Raw genomic sequence first — 19,567 nt, 5'->3', positions numbered from 1 at the left:
TGTTTGCTATGACCAATGTGTTCTCTTGGCAAAACTCTACTAGCCTTTGACCTGCTCCATTTTGTACTCCAAGGCCAAATTTGCCTGTTACTCCAGGTAGCTCTTGACTTCCTACTTTTACATTCCAGTCCCCTATAATGAAGAGGACATCTTTTTTGGGTGTTAGTTCTAGAAGGTCTTGTAGATCTTCATCAGTTCAGTTCAGTCACTCAGTCATGTCCGACTCTATGCGACCCCATGAATTGCAGCATGCTAGGTCTCCCTGTCCGTCACCAACTCCCGGAGTTTACTCAAACCCATGTCCATTGAGTCAGTGATGCCATCCAACCATCTCATCCTCTGTCATCCCCTTCTCCTCCTGCCCCCAATCCCTCCCAACATCAGGGTCTTTTCCAATAAGTTAACTCTTTGCATGAGGTGGCCAAAGTACTGGAGTTTCAGCTTCATAGAACTGTTCAGTTTCAGCTTCTTCAGCATTACTGGTTGGGGCACAAACTTGGATTACTGTCAAAATATCCAATTACTTGGAATATTGAATGGTTTGCCTTGGAAACAAACAGAGATCATTCTGTCATTTTTGAGATTGCAACCAACTACCACATTTTGGACTCTTCTGTTGACTATGATGGCTACTCCACTTCTTCTAAGGGATTCTTGCCCATGGTAGTAGATACAATGTGGCCGTAATGAAGATACTGGCAACCTGCTTCAAAAGGTCCAGTGCACGCACTGCTGCACTCAGTGCCCCTGACCCGGCAGAGGCCACTGCTGACCCACGCCCCCGCCAGAGACTCCTGGACACTCATGGGCACGTCTGGGTCAGTCTCTTGTGGGGTCACGGCTCCTTTCTCCTGGATCCTGGCAAGCACAAGCTTTTGTTTGTGCCCTCCAAGAGTCTGTTTCCCCATGCTGTGTAATTCTGGTGGTTCTATGGTGGGGTTAATGGTGACCTCCTCCAAGAGGGCTTGTGCCATACCCAGGTCTGCTGCACCCAGAGTCCCTGCAGCAGGTCACTGCTGACCCATTCCTCCACAGGAGACACTCAGACACAGTTCTGGCTCAGTCTCTGTGGGTTGGGTGTGCATTTTGTGCCCTTCCCAGGTCTGAACAGTTCAGGCGACCAGGTGCTTGGTGAGCGCAGTGTCCCAGGTGGACTGTGCATCGTAATCATGTCCCCAGTCCCGGCCACTCAGCTTCCCGGGTGCCCCACAAGAGCACCACCTCAGGTGTGCCGTATGTCTCCTCTGGAGAGCTGATCTCAGGCTGCGACTCTACCGGCAGATGTCAACCATCCAGGATCCCAGGAAGGTTAGCAGCTGGGAGCCTGCTCAGAGTTTGGTGGAAGATGTCTTCTCTGGGGCTAGGACTGTAGTAGCCCCTTGACTTCTGGCTCTGGCTGTCACAAGCCTGTCTCTCTGCCTCTGGGAGCTGACTGTGGCTCAGAAGATGAATTCCTTATTGCCAAATTCAGACTTAAATTGAAGAAAGTAAGGAAAACCACTAGACCAATCAGGTATGACCTAAATCAAATCCCTTATGATTATACAGTAGAAGTGACAAATAGACTCAAGGGATTAGATCTTATAGAGTGCCTTAAGAACTATGGACAGAGGTTCATGACATTGTACAGGAGACAGGGATCAAGACCATCCCCAAGAAAAAGAAATGCAAAAAGGCAAAATGGTTGTCTGACGAGGCCTTACAAATAGATGAGAAAAGAAGAGAAGTGAAAGGCAAGGGAGAAAAAGAAAGGTATGCCCATTTGAATGCAGAGTTCCAAAGAACAGCAAGGAGAGATAAGAAAGCCTTCCTCAGCAATCAATGGAAAGAAACAGACGAAAACAATAGAATGGGAGAGACTATAGATCTCTTAAAGAAAATGAGAGATACCAATGGAACATTTCACACAAAGATGAGCACAATAAATGACAGAAATGGTATGGACCTAACAGAAGCAGAGAGCAAGACTACACAGAAGAACTATACAAAAAAGACCTTCATGACCCACATAACCACGATGATGTGATAACACAGCTAGAGTCACACAACCTGGAATGAGAAGTCAAGTGGGTCTTAGGAAGCATCACTACGAACAAAGCTAGTGCAGGTGATGGAATTCCAGTTGAACTATTTCAAATCCTAAAAGATGATGCTGTGAAAGTGCTGCACTCAATATGTCAGCAAACTTGGAAAACTCAGCAGTAGCCACAGGACTGGAAAAGGTCAGTTTTCATTCCAATCCCAAAGAAAGGCAATGCCAAAGAATGCCCAAACTACTGCACAATTGCACTTATCTCACACACTAGCGACGTAATACTCAAAATTCTCCAAGCTAGGTTTCAACAGCTTGTGAACTGTGAACTTCCAGATGTTCAAGCTGGATTTAGAAAAGGCAGAGGAACCAGAGATCAAATTGCCAACATCTGCTGGATCATCAAAAAAGCAAGCAAGTTCCAGAAAAACCTCTACTTTTGTTTTATTGACTATGCCAAAGCCTTTGGCTGTGTGGATCACAACAAACTACGGAAAATTCTTAAAGAGATGGGAATACCAGACCAGCTGACCTGCCTCCTGAGAAATCTGTGTGCAGGTCAAGAAGCAACAGTTAGAACTGCACCTGGAACAACAGACTGGTTCCAAATTGGGAAAGGAGTCCATCAAGGCTGTATATTGTCACGCTGCTTATTTAACTTATATGCAGAGTACATTATGTGAAATGCCGGGCTGGATGAAGCACAAGCTGGAATCAAGATTGCTGGGAGAAATATTAATAACCTCAGATGACACCACCCTTATGGCAGAAAGTGAAGAAGAACTAAAGAGGCTCTTGATGAAAGTGAAAGAGGAGAGGGGAAAAGATGGCTTAAAACTCAACATTCAGAAAACTAAGATAGATCATGGCATCTGGTCCCATCACTTCATAGCAAATAGATGGGGAAATGATGGAAACAGTGACAGACTTTATTTTCGTGGGTTCTAAACTCACTGCAGAAGGTGACTTCAGGCATGAAATTAAAAGACAGTTGCTCCTTGGGAGAAAAGCTATGACCAACCTAGACAGCATTTTTTTTTTTTTTTGACCAAGAAAATGTTTTATTTATAACCAACCAAGCTTTGAGCAATAAAACCTGGGTTGCTCAGTCCAACTTCAATTATAGACAGCATATTAAAAAGTAGAGCCACTGCTTTGCCAACAAAGGTCCATCTAGTCAAAGCTATGGTTTTTCCAGTAGTCATGTGTGGATGTGAGAGTTGGACTATAAAGAAAGCTGAGCACTGAAGAATTGATGCTTTTGAACTGTGGTGTTGGAGAAGACTCTTGAGAGTCCCTTGGACTGCAAGGAGATCCACCCAGTCCATCCTAAAGGAAATCATTCCTGAATATTCATTGGAAGGACTGATGCTGAAACTGAAACTCCAATACTTTGGCCACCTCATGCAAAGAACCGACTCATTTGAAAAGACCCTGATGCTGGGAAAGATCGAAAGCAGGAGGAGAAGGGGACGACAGAGGATGAGATGGTTGCATGGCATCACTGACACAATCGACATGAGTTTGAGCAAGCTCCAGGAGTTGATGATGGTCAGGGAAGCCTGGCGTGCTGCAGTCCATGAGGTCACAAAGAGTCATGCACGACTGAGCGACTGAACTGAACTGAACTCATTTTCTCCTATTCAGATGAAAATTAATGCATAACCTAAAAGTTGAGACTTACGTTTTATTCGGGCAGACAAAACTGAAGACTTAAGCCCAGGACAGACCCTCTCAGTTAGTTCTGAGTGACTGCTCCAAAGAGCCACAGGAGAATTCAGGATATGAAGGAGTTTTTGCAACAAAGACCAGGTAGTCAGAACATTGGAAAATTATCATTAATTAAAGAATACCAAATACCGACATTAAGGAATTTAGTGCTTTTCTATATATTGGAAGAGGCAAGAGTCCTGGCTAACTGGAATCATTCCTTTGATATGCACCTCAGCTATCTAGAGCCAGCATCCTGAGCTTTCTCATCCTGCATCTCCTCAGGGTACACACCATCAGGGGTTGCTGTCGTGGTGGATGGACTGAAGGCAGAGACATCCTTTGTCTATTGACATGGCAGGCAGCAGCTGTCATTCACATTCCTCACTGGTCCAATACAGCAGGCAGAATTTTATCATCAGTGTGAAGGACATTTTTAGAAACGTGGATAGAGGAAACAGATTAAATGGCTCCTTTGTAGTTAAGAAACTGAAGAGCCTGCTTTAGACAGAAACTTACCTTGCCAGCTTTTTCAGATGAACACCCTTACTGCTAAACAGCAAGGAAAAAAATGCCGACCACTTAAAACACCAACAGCATTCCTGGTAACACACTTATTTGTGCAGACATTTATATCCACAATGAATTGAAAACAGATTCCAGCCATTTTGGACTTTACAATACTTAGTGTTTTCCAAGACTCACTTACACTGAAGGTAGACTCCATGAAGGACCCAAACTGGGCATAAATAATCCATCCATTTATGCCCAAACTGATGCAAAAGGATCCCTGTAGCCCCCATTCTAGTGGCAATGGTCACAAAATCAGAACAAATTAATAAGCTATTGACTCTTCTTGGCTTTTTCTACATCTCTTACCTCTAAAACTGTGAAAGAGCTAGTTGTATTCTGGGAGTACAAAGTGAGTAGTAAATAATTTCCGAGACCCATGTAAAAACAAAACTTAATTGTGTCCCTGAGATCCAGTTCTAACTAAAAATCTTTCTGTTATCTCGCTATTCCTTGCTTTTGTGCCTTAGTCCCTGGGTCCCCACATGTCTCTCCTGTACTAATGGATTCAATGAAACGCACCACAAAAGACAATGCATTTCATTAAGAGTAGGCTTTCTCTCCTGGGGACCATCCCTGACCCTTCGGCTAAGTGCTGTCTAGGTGGTTCTCACAACAGTACAACGTTTAGCAAGTAAGAGTTTCTCAAAGGGTAGAAAAATGAGGTTGAAATGCAACCCTCAGTATTCAATTCCCAGCTTCCCTCTCAAAAGCTCTCTAAGTCCATTTAAAAAATATATATATTAGTACAGTCCTTTCTTGATATTTTCCATTAGTTGCTTGGACATCACACATGAAGAGGCAAACCATAGCTCACAGTTGGCTCATGACTCTCTTTCTAGGCTAGGTGGAAAACTAAGAGGTTGATGTGCCCCAAGGACATGAAATCTGAGAATTTCAAATGCCAACTAAGACTTTGAGCAGCAACGGCAGCAAGGCAGTTTTTCTCTTTTAGGAGAACTCTGTCTTGCCCCATTACTCCAGAGATGCCCCACAACTCACACTTCATCTGGATCTCAGAAAACTGTCCACAGGCAGTCACCCAGCATGTTCCTACTAACAGAATCAAGTCAAGGGTGAGCAAACGTAGCAGAAACCTTTACAAACCCATTGGATGAATGAATTCAGAAGAGTTTAGAAACTAAACCACTCACTGATAATGAAATCCAGGCCCAGCGCAACACTTGGCTACATGGCAGGATTAATTTTCATGAAATAGCATGTTATTTCTCAGAGCATATTCATTTTCAATTTGCAATCTTCTGTGTAAGCAAAAAAAAATAGTGACCAAGCAAAAGGAAATGTATCTGTATTACCTTTTTCTGATCTTCTAGCTTGTGACTCACTGGATTCTTCCCATGTCTGCTCATCTCTGAAGATAAATCCATCACATTAGGTTCTTGCCCTTCACAACAGAATATCTTCAAAAAAGCAGCAGGCTAATCCAAGATGCAATCACTAGGAAAACACTTTCCATCACGCACCATCTCTGAATTTCATCAGATCCAAGGAATGATTAAAAAATCCATTGATTGAATGGAAAAAATGAATTTTGTAATTGACTCCTGGGACTTTCCAAATCAACATATCGTTTTTAAATGCAGACTTCTCAAAAGCAAAATATTCATCCAGGAATTTTAACTGCAACTGCTATCTTTTTCTTTCTTCACAGATTTCCATTTTAATAAATAATTACAGTTCCTGCAAGCCTATAATAAAAAAAAAAAAAGCACACAGTTAATTCCAGCCCACCAATTATAGTACAATTAATGAAAAATTTTATCTGAACTATCCAATTTAGAAAAAAACTGTAGGCATGGATTATACTTCACATAATAGGAATGGAAATAAACGGCATTATTCTTTAACCCTAGGGCCTTTAAAATACCAATTATAATACTCAAACCAAAATAGAATATTAAAACCAGGGATTTACAGTATACTGAAGCAAAAAAAAAAATCAATCAAGAATACACACACATTCACCAAATGTGTATATGCTCTATGGTCCCACTCATTAATTTCAGCATTCATACAGCTACAATTTAGAAAGGAGCCTGATATAACTAGACATCGTACAAGACTGACACTCTTCATAAACAACTTTATTTAAACTTCCAAATGAATCTATAAAATGGACATTATTTTTCCATTTTACAATGAGGAGATTGAGAGGGAAAGTAAATTTTGTAAGTCTAGTTAAATAAGTGTAACAGGACTAGAATTTCAATTCAGATACCTTTGAATCCAAACCACATTCTTTGTCCCAGACACAGTTGTCTCAATTCACATTATGTATTTTATTGTCCAAAAGGATACCATAAATGAGTTTATTAAGTGCTTTGTTAGATAATGAACACACAGGCACTCTCCTTATAATCCAGCGGTTTCATAACCTTAATCACACAGATTCTTGGGCTCCACCCCACTCTGCCAATTCAGAAGCGACAGGGTAGTGCTCACAAACACTCTGGCCTTTATTGTTTTTCCATCCTTTTTAAACCCTCCTGATACAAGAAAACCACTGAAGAGTTGAAACCTCCCTCTAATGCAGGGCACTTTCCAAACTTTTTTTCTGCATTTTGGAATTACTTGGGAAGCTTCAGAAACAGTTGATTCTTTTGTCTCATCTCCAAAGACTGTAATTTAACTAGTCTGAGATACGGCCTGAGTCTTGGAATCACTGCTCTAATATATAAATTCCATTTACATAATTGACCAACAACTGCATGAATACATCAAACAGGAGGAAACTTAGTGTCTCAGGAGGCAGCTCTGTCCAGATTGGGGTAGTTCCAGGCTTTAGATTGTTCTTCCTAATTTGGAAATGAAGTCTGCATTCCTGAATGTGTCTGTACATTGTAATTATTCATATCCTTGTAGTCATCAATGTACACAAAATCTTTTAAATTTCCCTTTTCATCTGACAGTTTTTCAAGTATCACTTCAGCAGGGTTAACTATGCCTTGTGCCTTCAACCATTCCTCACCACCCTGGTTATTTACTTAAAAGGCTTTACTTTTGACATGACCCATAAACTGTTCTATCCAGAAATGAGCACAAGAGTTGCTCATGGTATGTTCCCCTTAAGAACTCACCTCCAGGTACCACTAAACATGCCAAACCAAGCATAAAATATATGATAAAGTAGACAGATAATGTTTGAAAAATCAGCTCCTGGACTGTTTCCTGACGAGTCATTCTTTGGCCAGCCCTTGCTCGTTCTAAAACTCTGCTCAGCAGCATAGGTATTTCTACTATATACAATGTAGAAAGTTTCTGTCCTATGTGAAGGTTACCAGTGAAGGAAACTGTATAGGCAAAGACTTGGACATGGGAGAAAACATAGCCTATCTGAGGAATTTAAAGAAATTCAATGAGAAGCCAATGACATTTTTAAAGAAAGAATGTAACAGAAAATAATTTTTTTTTTTTCATTTTAAAAGTCCATCCAACTAAAGTATGGAAAATGGATGGGAAAGAACAAAACTTGTGGCAGAGAAACTTTATAGGGATCATTAGAACAATCAAAGAGACAACAGCATTCTGAACAAGTGTAGGAGCTGACAGATGGGAAGAGATGACAAAGCTGAGTGCCACGGTACACAGGTGGAGTCGACAGAACTGGTAACTGATTGGACAGGAGAATGGATGCGTGAACATCCGTAAACATCATCCATGTGTGAACCTCATCATGAGAACAGATGATGATATCACTATCTAAGATTAGCAAATCCCATATGAGAAGCACTTTAGATTCAGGGACGATCACAGATTTTGTAAAGCAAACCAAAGATGCTTATTGAAACCCACAAAATTACAAATCAATCTCATTGGTGGACATAAAAGTAAAAGTCCTAGAGGAACACTAGCAAGCTGACTCCAGTAATGTATAAAATGAATCATACATCAATTTCAAGTTGGTATCACCCTGTGAATAAAAGACTGGTTTAAGATTTAAAAATCCATCAGTATAATTCACCATATTAACACAACAAGGAAGAAAAATGATGTGCTCATCTCTATTCATACAGAAATATAATTTGACATATTTAACATTGATTCATGATAAAAAAAAAAAAAGCAAAAATATCTTGGCAAATGAGGACCAAAAAGGGATTTTCACAATCATCCTTTATCTGATAAAGTGTGTGCATAAAATATCTATAGCAAACACATACTTTATGGATAAACAGCTAAAGACTTTCCATTTGCTCAAGAAAAGCACATAACGCCTGCTAACATTATGTCTACTAAATATTGTACCTCAAGTCCTAGTCATGCATTGAGAAAAGAAAATATGAGAGAGGGAGAGAAAGGGAAGGAGAGAGAGGAAGGAGACAGAGGCAGGCGAGCAGCATAAAGAATCAAAAAGAAGAAAATATTATTATTTGCAAATGTCATGATGATGCATACAGAAAACACCAAAAACTCAAGAGATAAATTACTAGAATTAATGTGTTTAGTAATTTTCCTAGATAAAAATATATAATATTCCTTTATATTCTTTATAACAGCAACAAATACTCAGAAAATGAAACTCTAAAAATATACTATTTAATGGTATCACAAAAATAACAAATATCTTGGAATGCATCTCATAAAAGATGATAAAAACTTTATGAGAAGGCAATAAAACACCATCAAAATAAATATCTAAATGAAAGAGGCTTATGCCATATTAATAAATTAAGATTCAGTACTGTAGAAATGCCAGCTCATGCCTAGATTCAGTGCATTACTAAACAAAATCCCAATTTCTTTTTATAAGTTTAAAAGATGTTTGTAAAATATATATGGAAATGTAAAGGATCGTGAAAATCCAAGACACTCATGAAGAACAAGTTGCAACTATTTGCTTTACCAGATGTGAAGACCTATTATCAACCAACAGTAAATAAAAAACTATTTCACTGGTACAAGGGTAGACAAGTTCACCAATGGAATGCAAAAATCCAAAGAAGGACTCATAACACAAACTCGGTTCACAAAGGTGGAACTGCAAAGCCTGAGGGAAAAGCCTTCAAGAAAGAGTTCTGGGTCAATTGGATATTCATAAGGAAAAAAATAAAACTTGACCTCAACTTCACACCAGTAATCAATTTCAGGCGGATTGTACACAAAACAATAAGGCTTATGGGAAAACACCTTTGTGATCTGAGGGAAGGGAAAGATTTCTTAAACAAGACAACAGTTGCTAAACATAAAGAAAAAAAAATCACAAATTTTATTCATTAGATCACTATTGCTGTTGTTCAGTCACCCAGTCGTGTCCGACACTTTGCAACCCAATGGACTACAACACGCCAGCCCTCCCCGTCCCTCACCATCTCCCAGAGTGTGCCCAAGTTCATGTTCATTGCATTGGTGATGCCATCTAGCCATCTCATCCTCTGACACCCTCTTCTCCTTCTGCCCTCAGTCTTTCTCAGAATCAGGGACTTTTCCAATGAGTCATATGTGCGCATGAGATGACCAAAATCATCAGGCTGTACAAAGAAGAAAATATAAACGCAACCCATAGAGTAGGAAAATGTACTTGTTAAACGTAAAATTACATGTAAAAACATCCAAAAGTCGAGCAAAGACAGGTTACAATAAAAGATATTTAACAGCACTCCAAAAATAATAATAGAGATGAAGAACAGATTAGTGGTTACTATGGGTTACAGATGGAGAGAGAGGGTCGGGTTGCCAAAGCATGATACAAAGAAGTCTTGCAGTGAGGAAACAATGCTGAATCTTGAATGTAGAGGTGGTTGTATGAAACTATGCATGTGAAAAACTGCATGAAACAACACATATACACACGTACACATAAATGCATGTAAGTCTGGTGAAATATGAATCAATTCTGGTATCTCTGATGCCAATTTCAGGCTCTGACATTGTGCTACAGTTATGCAAGATGTTACCACTGTAGAAAAAGAGGTTCAACCACTTATGGCAAAGCTGAAATTATTTTTTTTTTTAATTTTAGAAAAAAAAAGGATATACAAATGACCAATAACCAATCTGCGCAGTTCTTTTGACATCTAATATGCTTCATGTGAGACTTTGACTACATCATAATTGACTACGTGACTATGCCAAAGCCTTTCACTGTGTGGATCACAACAAACTGGAAAATTCTTCAAGAGATGGGAATACCAGACCACCTGACCTGCCTCCTGAGAAATCTGTGTGCAGGTCAAGATTAGAACTGGACATGGAATAACAGACTGGTTCCAAATTGGGAAAGGAGTCCATCAAGGCTGTATATTGTCACCCTGCCTATTCAACTTATATGCAGAGTACATCATGTGAAACGCTGGGCTGGAAGAAGCACAAGCTGGAATCAAGATTGCTAGGTGAAATGTCAATAACCTCAGATATGCAGATGACACTACCCTTATGGCAGAGAATGAAAAGGAACTAAAAAGCCTATTGATGAAAGTGAAAGAGGAGACTGAAAAAGTTGGCTTAAAGCTCAATATTCAGAAAACTAAGAACATGGCATCTGGTCCCATGACTTCATGGTAAATAAATGGGGAAACAAAGGAAACAGTGAGAGACTTTATTTTGGGGGGCTCCAAAATCACTGCAGATGGTGACTGCAGCCATGAAATTAAAAGATACTTGCTCCGTAGAAGAAAAGCTATGACCAACTTAGTCAGCATATTAAAAAGCAGAGACACTACTTTGCTGACAAAGGCCCGTCTAGTTAAAGCTATGGTTTTTTCAGTAGTTATGTACAGATGTGAGAGTTGGACCATAAAGAAGGCTGAGTGCTGAAGAATTGATGCTTCTGAACTGTGGTGTTGGAGAAGACTCTTGAGAGTCCCTTGGACTGCAAGGAGATCCAACCAGTCAACCCTAAAGGAAATCAACCTTGAATATTCATTGGAAAGACTGATGCTGAAGCTGAAACAATACTTTGGCCACCTGATGCAAAGAGCTGACTCATTGGAAATAAGACCCTGATGCTGGGAAAGACTGAAGGCAAAATAGAAGGCAGCAGAGAATGAGATGGTTAGATAGCATCACTGACTCAAAGGACATGAATCTGAGCAAACTCTGTGAGTCAGGAAAGCCTGGCATGCTGCAGTCTACGCGGTCACAAAGAGTCAGACATGACTTAGCAACTGAACAAATTTATATGAGTATAAAATAGAGTTTCCAAAGTATCATTAATGCTCTAAATTATTTAAATTTACCAATGTTATCTAATTTACCTTTCATTACAGTGTTAAAAGACATTTAAAAAACACAGCACTGAGAGCTTAATATGTACTCAACACCATGCAGGACAAAGGAGTCAAATTTCAAATCTAGTCTGCTTGTCCTTACAGAGTTTACAGTCCAGTGGGGAGTCAGATTTAACTAAAACCAAGGAGCAGCAGAAAACTCTTCAGTTTTGTCTAACATCAAAACCTTAGAATACCTATGAGAAGTTTACACCAATGATAAAAGGGAATTTCACATGGATGGGATGAAACGAATATTAAATATATTCCCTGGTGATTCAGACAATAAAGGATCTGCCTGCCATGCGGGAGAACCAGATTTGATCCCTGGGTTGGGAATATTCCCTGGAGAAGGGAATGGAAACCCACTCTATTTTTCTTGCCTGGAGAATCCCGTGGATGGAGGAGCCTGGCAGGCTAGAGTCTATGGGGTCGCAAAGGGTTGGACACAACTAAGTGACTAACACTCAATTCATTTTAAATGCATAAATAATCTAATACAACTTATGCTTACTTTCATGGAATAAAAACCATTTATAATAAAACTAAACTAACTGGCTCAAAAAGAACAGGTTATGTATACTGAAAAAATTCTCATAGTTTATTCTCTCATTTGGAGGTAATCACAAGTATGTCATAGCAATTCTCTGCTTATCTTACTCGGTATAATTCAGTGGTCGGGTTTGGGAGTGAAATTCACTTACTTTATGCATAAGTATAAATAGTTTCATTTTTATATAGCTTAAGAGGTTTCCATCTTGCTCAAACTTATCTAAAAGTCCCTCACATAAATGCAGGGTGAAAAAGATGAAGAATATGAGATTTTTGAAAGGATTTTTGGGTGATTGGGATATGTGCTACTTCCTGACCTAGCCTTCTCTCAGGGATTTTAAGGGGATCATCAGAGAGCTTCCCTGCATTTGTAGGTCCCCTGGGAGTAAGAAAACCCAGAAGCTCAGGACCTAAGTGTGGTAAGGTGGCCTGTGGCGACAGAAGAGGGTAAGGCATCTGGGGAGTAAACTGTAGCCATCTCTGATTGTAGATCAAAGATGCATTTGCCTTAGAACAAGAATAGGAATTTGTGGTAGGAATGTTTGCCTGAATCCATATAAAATAGGAAAGGGATCCTGCTCAAAACAGCCATTTGCCAGGATGGTAAGGGACTCCTGCAGGAGGCGGCTATAGGAATTGCAGAAAAGAGAAGCCTAGGCGTGATCTGAAATGCTCATCTCAAGGAGAGGTCATTTTCCAGATCAAGGGAGGTGAGATCAGAGGGACCCAACAGGGAAGTCCTCAAACATCTCACATAAATAACCAAGAGTTAGTTTTCATATCCCCCAGTCCTACAGAGAATTAGGCCATTAGGTCACTAAGCCAATACTGGCCATTAAGCCAGGAGCAACCAATAAGAAATTTTCTACCTCTATACCTCTTCTCTCTTCCTCACCTCCTTACAAAGATCCTAGTGAATGGGTGTGGAGGTGAAAAAAGAAGGTTCTTTCCAAATGGCTGAAGTGTGGGAAGGAGGGGCACTGGTACCCAGTCGTGGTTTGGTGGAAAAGGAAGAGCTTTTGAATAATGATGTGCTTATAAATGTATTGAAATAAATATTCTAAATTTTAAATTGAAACTTGTTTTGTGACCTAAAGTGATCATAAAGATTATATTATTAAAGGTGAACAAACACAAGAAATAAGACAAATTTCTATCCAGGGACAGAGAAATAATTCTACTCAGAAGTGTGAAGAAAAAGGAGAGATGTTTGGAATAGAGATTTGGATTTAAGAGTCATCAGTCTAAAGAGATAGCTCATAGAAGTTACATAAATTGAGAAAAGCACCAAAGGCGTACCTCCAGGGAAGATCAAAATTGTCTTAGGCTCTACTGCCAAAATTATCTCAAAAAATGCAAACATAATCATGACACTTAATTAAAATTCTTCAACAGTTCCCGAACCCCTAAAGCCAAAAGGAAAATCAAAATTCCTTAGCATGTCATTCAACATTCTACCCTATTCATGATCCCTTCTCAACTTTCCAGCTTCATGTATTACCACTTCGGAGCTTATTTTTTTATAGTTACACCAAAGAATACAGAGTTCCTGAGTACAATGCCTCATTGTAGAGCGTGGGCATTAACACACCCATAAGTGCCACACATCTACTTGACAAACTCCTACTTTTCGTTAAAATGTCTCCTCAAATCCATCGCCTCTCCAAAGTCTCTACTTTCTTTATGTCCCCAACCCTGCTCCAAACACATTGGCCCCTTCTTTCCCAAGAGACTACTGGCATTCACAGACTTCCCCCATACCATCACACTTATCCAGTTACTCAGCACCGACTGGACTGTTAGCCTGATATACTTTCTCAGATTCCCCCAAGGCCTGACACAATGCCTTCAGGCTGGTAGCCATTCATAAAGGGATTCATATGATTATGAAGCAAGTATGTGAAACGCACGCATGTTTACATACATACATGTTCCAACCAATACAGCTGATCTTGACCAAAGGAGGTTTCAGGATCACCGACCATCACACAGTTGAAATCTACTTTACAGTCAGCCCTCTGCATCCATGGATTCAACCATCCACAGATCATGTAAAAGTGGAGTATCTATTTGTTGAAAAACATTGCATATAAGTAGACCTGTGCAGTTCAAACCTTTGTTGTTCAAGGGTCAACTGTAATTTCCTACAAACCTAAAAGGATTATATCAAAACTGTCTTTTATCAAAAACATATAGTTGAGACCTTTCTGAATTTATTTCAGCCATACTCTTTTTATTTTGGCCATTCTCTTTTTGATTAAGGCATCGCACACACACAAAGTACAAAAATCTTAAAGGTACAGCCTATGATTCACTTAGTGAACCACTAACCATATCAAAATACAAAATGTTTCCAAAACTCCTGAGACTTACTAATTTCCCCACTCCCATAACAGTGAGAGTGCATGTGTAAGTGCTCCGTTGTGTCCTACTCTGTGATTCCATGGACTGTAGCCCACTAGGCTCCTCTGCCCAAGGGATTTTCCAGGTAAGAATACTGGAGTGGGTTGCCATTTCCTCCTCCGGGGCATCTTCCTGACCCAGGGATCAAACCCGAGTCTCCTGTGTCTCTTCCACTGGCAGGGGGATCCTTTACCACTAAGCCATGTGGAAAGCCGGAAGTGAAGCTGTTTTCACTCGGATGATAACCACTCTAATGCTTTATCACGACAGATTTGTTTTCTCTATTCTTAGAACTTCATATTAAGTGGAATCACATAGTGTCTCCCCTCCGTTCATTTTCTGCAGCATTCACCTGTATCATTTTTTTGCAGCAGTAGTTCATTACTTTGTTTTGCTCTATGGAGGGGGGACTACACTTATGCATCCCAATTCATGTACTTGCCCAAAAGAAAGCCTAAAATCATCTGAGAATTTTAACCATCCAGAACTCAATATCCTAATACAGCCTTTCAGGATGCCTTGTGTTTACAAATGAAGAGAATAAAGAGGCTCACTTTATTTCACATATTTTCCCCAGGCTCTATGACCCCTATTCAAGGCAAAGAGAATGTAAAAAGAATCAACAGTCCCTGTGTCCATACTGCTGACTGAGTAATAAAACCAGATCCAGAAATCATTAAAAAATGGCTGGAAGTTTCTTTGGGAATTTAAACCATTAATCTGAGGTGAAACAGCCATTGTTCATGCTTTGAATTCTGCTAATGAATTGTTAAATACAGTTGACCTTTGAACAAAGTGGGGCTTAAGGGAGCCCACGCCTCTGCACAGTAGAAAATCTCAGGATAGCTTCGCAGGCTGCCCCCCATAGCCGGTGCTGCATCTGGATTCAACCAACCTTGGCCCCTGTCCTAACACTACTGGTACCAAGTCCATAGTAAGTGGACACTCAGAGTTCACACCCATGTTGCTCAAGGGCCAACTGTCATCCCTACGTAGCTCAGTCAGTATTTCTGAAGCACAAAGGATCCAAGCCCAACTGGAAAGGGCTAAGAAGTTGCTTCAGTGGCAAATGGCTTTGGAGCCAGAAGTCCCACTTGTTCTCCTCCCATCAGTGGGTCCCAGATCCATGACTCCAGTGTTCCCTGTAATAAAGAACTTGACCACTGAACAACTGTTAGAAAACTACGGGAATAGCGTGACTGCTGTAAAAAAAAAGTCTACAATTATTTTTGATAAATATGAATACCCATTCATGATTTAAATATAAAATTCTAAATAATAGAAATAGGAATAGAAAGAAGTCAAAAGCTACAGCAGAGAATACCATATTAATGGTGAACATATAAAATATGACACCAGCAGAAGGGGCTGACAGAGGATGAAATGGTTGGATGGCATAGTGACTCTATGGACATGAGCTTGAGCAAACTCTGGGAGATAGCAAAGGGCAGGGGAGCCCGGCATGCTGCAGTTTACGGGGTCTCAAAGAGTCAGACATGACTTAGTGACTGAACAACATATGCAACTTAAAACAATGTAAATCATTACTAAGCATCATTTATAAGTATATATAACATCTAAAATCATGCATGAGATGATAAGTCTCTAAACGCAGGAATAAGAAAAAATGTCTGTCACCCATTCAATAAACCTTTACACCATAGGCACTTATCACCATGTTGAGACAAAAAATTAAAGTAATAAGAATAGAAAAGGTAGAAAAAATATCAGCATATAATATTACCAATTATATGGAGAATTTGAGAAAATTCATCTTGAAATTATTTAGGAGAAATAAAGCTATAATTTACAATACACCAGCAAAATATATACCTTTGTAGCAGGAACAACAATAAAATCAGTGAAAGAAAATATAATATTAAAACCAATTCCATTAGTAAGAGACACATAAGAACATAATATCCTAGAGATAAAACTAGAAAAAAATAAAAGTTTTTTTTTAATAGAATGGTATCATTTTAAATTGAAATGTATGGAGATTTTCTATATAAATGGAGAGATAACATGTTCATGAGCAGGAGGGGTGAATAGAATAGAGATGACAGTTTTATTCTAATTTTCTGTAAGTTTAATTCAGTGCCAATCAAAATTTCAATGTATAACTTTTATGTACTAATAACTTTAAAGGATTATTAAATTCATATATAAGAACAAAGGGATGGGCTTCCCTGGTGGCTCAGTGGTAAAGACCATGCCTGCCAATGCCAAGAAACACAGCTTCCATCCCTGATCCAGGAAGATCCCACATGCCACAAAGCCACGATGCCCGTGTGTCTTAACTACTGATCCTGGGCTCTGGAACCCGGGAGCTGTAACTCCAGAGCCCACACACTCCAACTACTGAGACCGCACATCTTAGACCCCGGGCTCCGCAACAAGAGAAACCACGCAATGAGAAGCCCTTGCACCACAGCCAGAGCGGAGCTCCCGCTCTCCACAACTAGAGAAAAGCCCATGCCGCAAGGAAGACCTGGGATGGTCAAAGAAAGTAAAGTATAAAGTAAAGTATAAGGCTAGCCAAGGTAATTTTGAAAAATGCACGCTTTCATAAACATCAAGATTTATCTACAACAAAGATATTTAAGTCACAGAGGTATTGGACAAAGGAAAAGATAAATATCAGAATGAAATATATAGCTCAGAAATAGAAATACCACATAAAGATTATTTAATATGCAATCCAATGTCGAAAAAAATTACAATTTTAAAAGCTGATTCTTGGACAATGGGCTTTCCACCTAGAGAAAATAAGACTAATATAAAAAGATTTTTTTTACACAATACAGGAAAACTGCTAACTCTAATAAAAGAGACTGATAAAAATTGGTTGCAGCCATTTGTACAACAAAAAGCATATAACATACAAAAGCCAGAGGCTGGGAAAATCTGTTTACAGTATACATGTACATATGTGTGTGTATATATACTAAAAACAGAAATCTGGCTAAAAAAAAGTCTACAAAGAAGACAAAAGACCCAGTAGAAAAATGGAAAAAATCATATGAGCAGAGAAGGCCCACAAGAGGAACCATGGATAGCCGATAAACATATGAAACGTAGTAACTGGGGAAATACAAAGTGTTAAAAACAATGTCCCACACAAAGATTGTTAACATTTTTTAATATTACCAATAGTAGCTGTTGCAAAAGATAATACTGAAATTTCATAAACTTTCAGTGGGTCCTGCAATGCTTTGTTGGTACAGGCAAGCACTATTGAGTAATCTTGCAAAACCTAGTATATTAAACGTCAGCAGATCCTCACACCCATAAGTTGAATTTCTAGGGATAAATGCATACACTAAAAGATATGTATAAGAACATTCAATATAGCATCCTTGGTATTGAGTTCTGAAAAATTAGATATATTCTAAATATCCAAGTATCAGAAATACAGATAAATCAATTGTGGCATGTATTGCCATTACCTGGTTTATAGGTTTTTAAAATGAATAATCAAAATTGCCCATATCTCAGACAAATCTTGATAATATAATCATGCATCAAGTAAAGAAGATGCACAAGAATAGGCTATAACAGCATTTATAATAAGTTTTAAAATATGTAAATAAGTACTAAATACCACTAATAAATACACAGAAATATGGTAAAATCATAAAAACACATAAGAAATTAAAAATCTGAAATCAAGACAGCAGTTTTTTCCCCTGGGGTAAGAATACAGAAAAGAGACTGAGGAGGACCACAAAGAAAGCTTTAAATAATGATGCAGTACCCCATGGCTTCAAAAAATTTAGAAAGACACATGTTAAAATGTGGCAAGACTAGATGTTGAGTACACATAAGTATTAATTCTGTATATTCTCTATGCTTATTGTGCTTTTCTTAACACTTAAACTAGTTCACAATAAAATTAAGAAATGTTAAAAAAAAAAAGAACTTACGGAACGTAAAATTATTTGTAATAGATAAATCAACCAAGCAACCAACTATGGGACTATAGCACGTGGTTTTCTGCAGGGTTAGAACCTCTCTGTAAGGGGCATTTTACAATGTGCCAGGAGGAGTGGGCTCTTTTTGGTTGTCCCATGAACGGGAGACACTGCTGGCATTTACTGGGAGGGAGGGGGAACGTGATAAATATCTTGCAATGCAATTTGTACAATTCAGCACAAAGAAAAACTGTCCCTACATCTTCACAGTCACTATACCAAGCAGCCCTGGAACATGTCTGACTTGATCACAATATAAATTCAAGATCCTTACCTTGAGACGATGGCCTCTCCCTTGGGATTCTTCCTTTAATATATATATATGTGTGTGTATATACACACACACACACACATACACACATATATATATGTGTGTGTATATATATGTATATATGTGTGTATATACACACACACACACATATATATGTGTGTGTATATATGTACACACACACACACACACACATATATATATACATTTTTTTTTTCCCTAGAGCCTCCCATGTGTCAGAGATTTTTCTAGGGCCAGGAAGAAAGTAGATGCTTAAGGCTCTGTCTTGCCCCTTCCCCATAAGCTGAGTTCCCAGCTCATCCTCTCAGGCAAAGACCTGGGCTCCATCAAGTCAACCCCAGGACACCTTCATGCTCCACTGAATTAGGCTGAATGAAACAGAGCCTTCGCCCTATTGGTTGCCCCATAAATGCCCTTGCACACGTAAATGTATACATTTTTTTTATGTGTCACAGAGAACCTGGCAAACAGAAAGTCAACAAAAATATAATGCAAATTTTGTGGGTTTTCAGAAAATTGCAACCCAATTTTCAAAGACAAAACAAATCTTTCTCTTGTATACCACATATTCGGGAAAATTACTTTTAAAAAATACTGCCTTGAATCAGGCTTCACCAACTACATTCTTGTACAATCCCATCTTTCCCACTGGTGATACACAGGAGAAATAAAAACAGCAGAGGAAAACATTATGTTCTTTGCAACATGGCTGCTCTCCTTCATTTCTATAGAAAATGGTATGTTATTTGCTTTATCAGATAAATTGGCTCTGCAGCCCACATTTAAAGAACATACATGGGTTTCCAGCAGG

At 39.1% G+C, this 19,567-nt stretch overlaps 1 protein-coding gene across 9 annotated transcripts in view; it reads right to left on the bottom strand.

Annotated features, from left to right (window-relative positions):
* The window catches only part of NAV3 (neuron navigator 3), an 892,289-nt gene that overhangs the window by 601,153 nt on the left and 271,569 nt on the right, over positions 1-19,567 (bottom strand). For all 9 annotated transcript variants that reach the window (XM_043880083.1, XM_043880069.1, XM_043880142.1 and 6 more), the window contains one exon: positions 5,629-6,021. Coding sequence is in view for 1 of the 9 variants with exons in the window: in XM_043880132.1 (XP_043736067.1) it covers positions 5,629-5,700 (72 nt within the window). In the remaining 8 variants the exon portion in view is untranslated. Of the gene's footprint in view, positions 1-5,628; positions 6,022-19,567 lie in introns of those variants that run through there.

Source organism: Cervus elaphus, chromosome 3 (genome assembly GCF_910594005.1).
Source record: "Cervus elaphus chromosome 3, mCerEla1.1, whole genome shotgun sequence".
Classification (NCBI taxonomy): domain Eukaryota; kingdom Metazoa; phylum Chordata; class Mammalia; order Artiodactyla; family Cervidae; genus Cervus; species Cervus elaphus.
The sequence above is the reverse complement of the archived record's forward strand: the minus strand, read 5'-3'. Positions and strand labels throughout refer to the sequence as shown.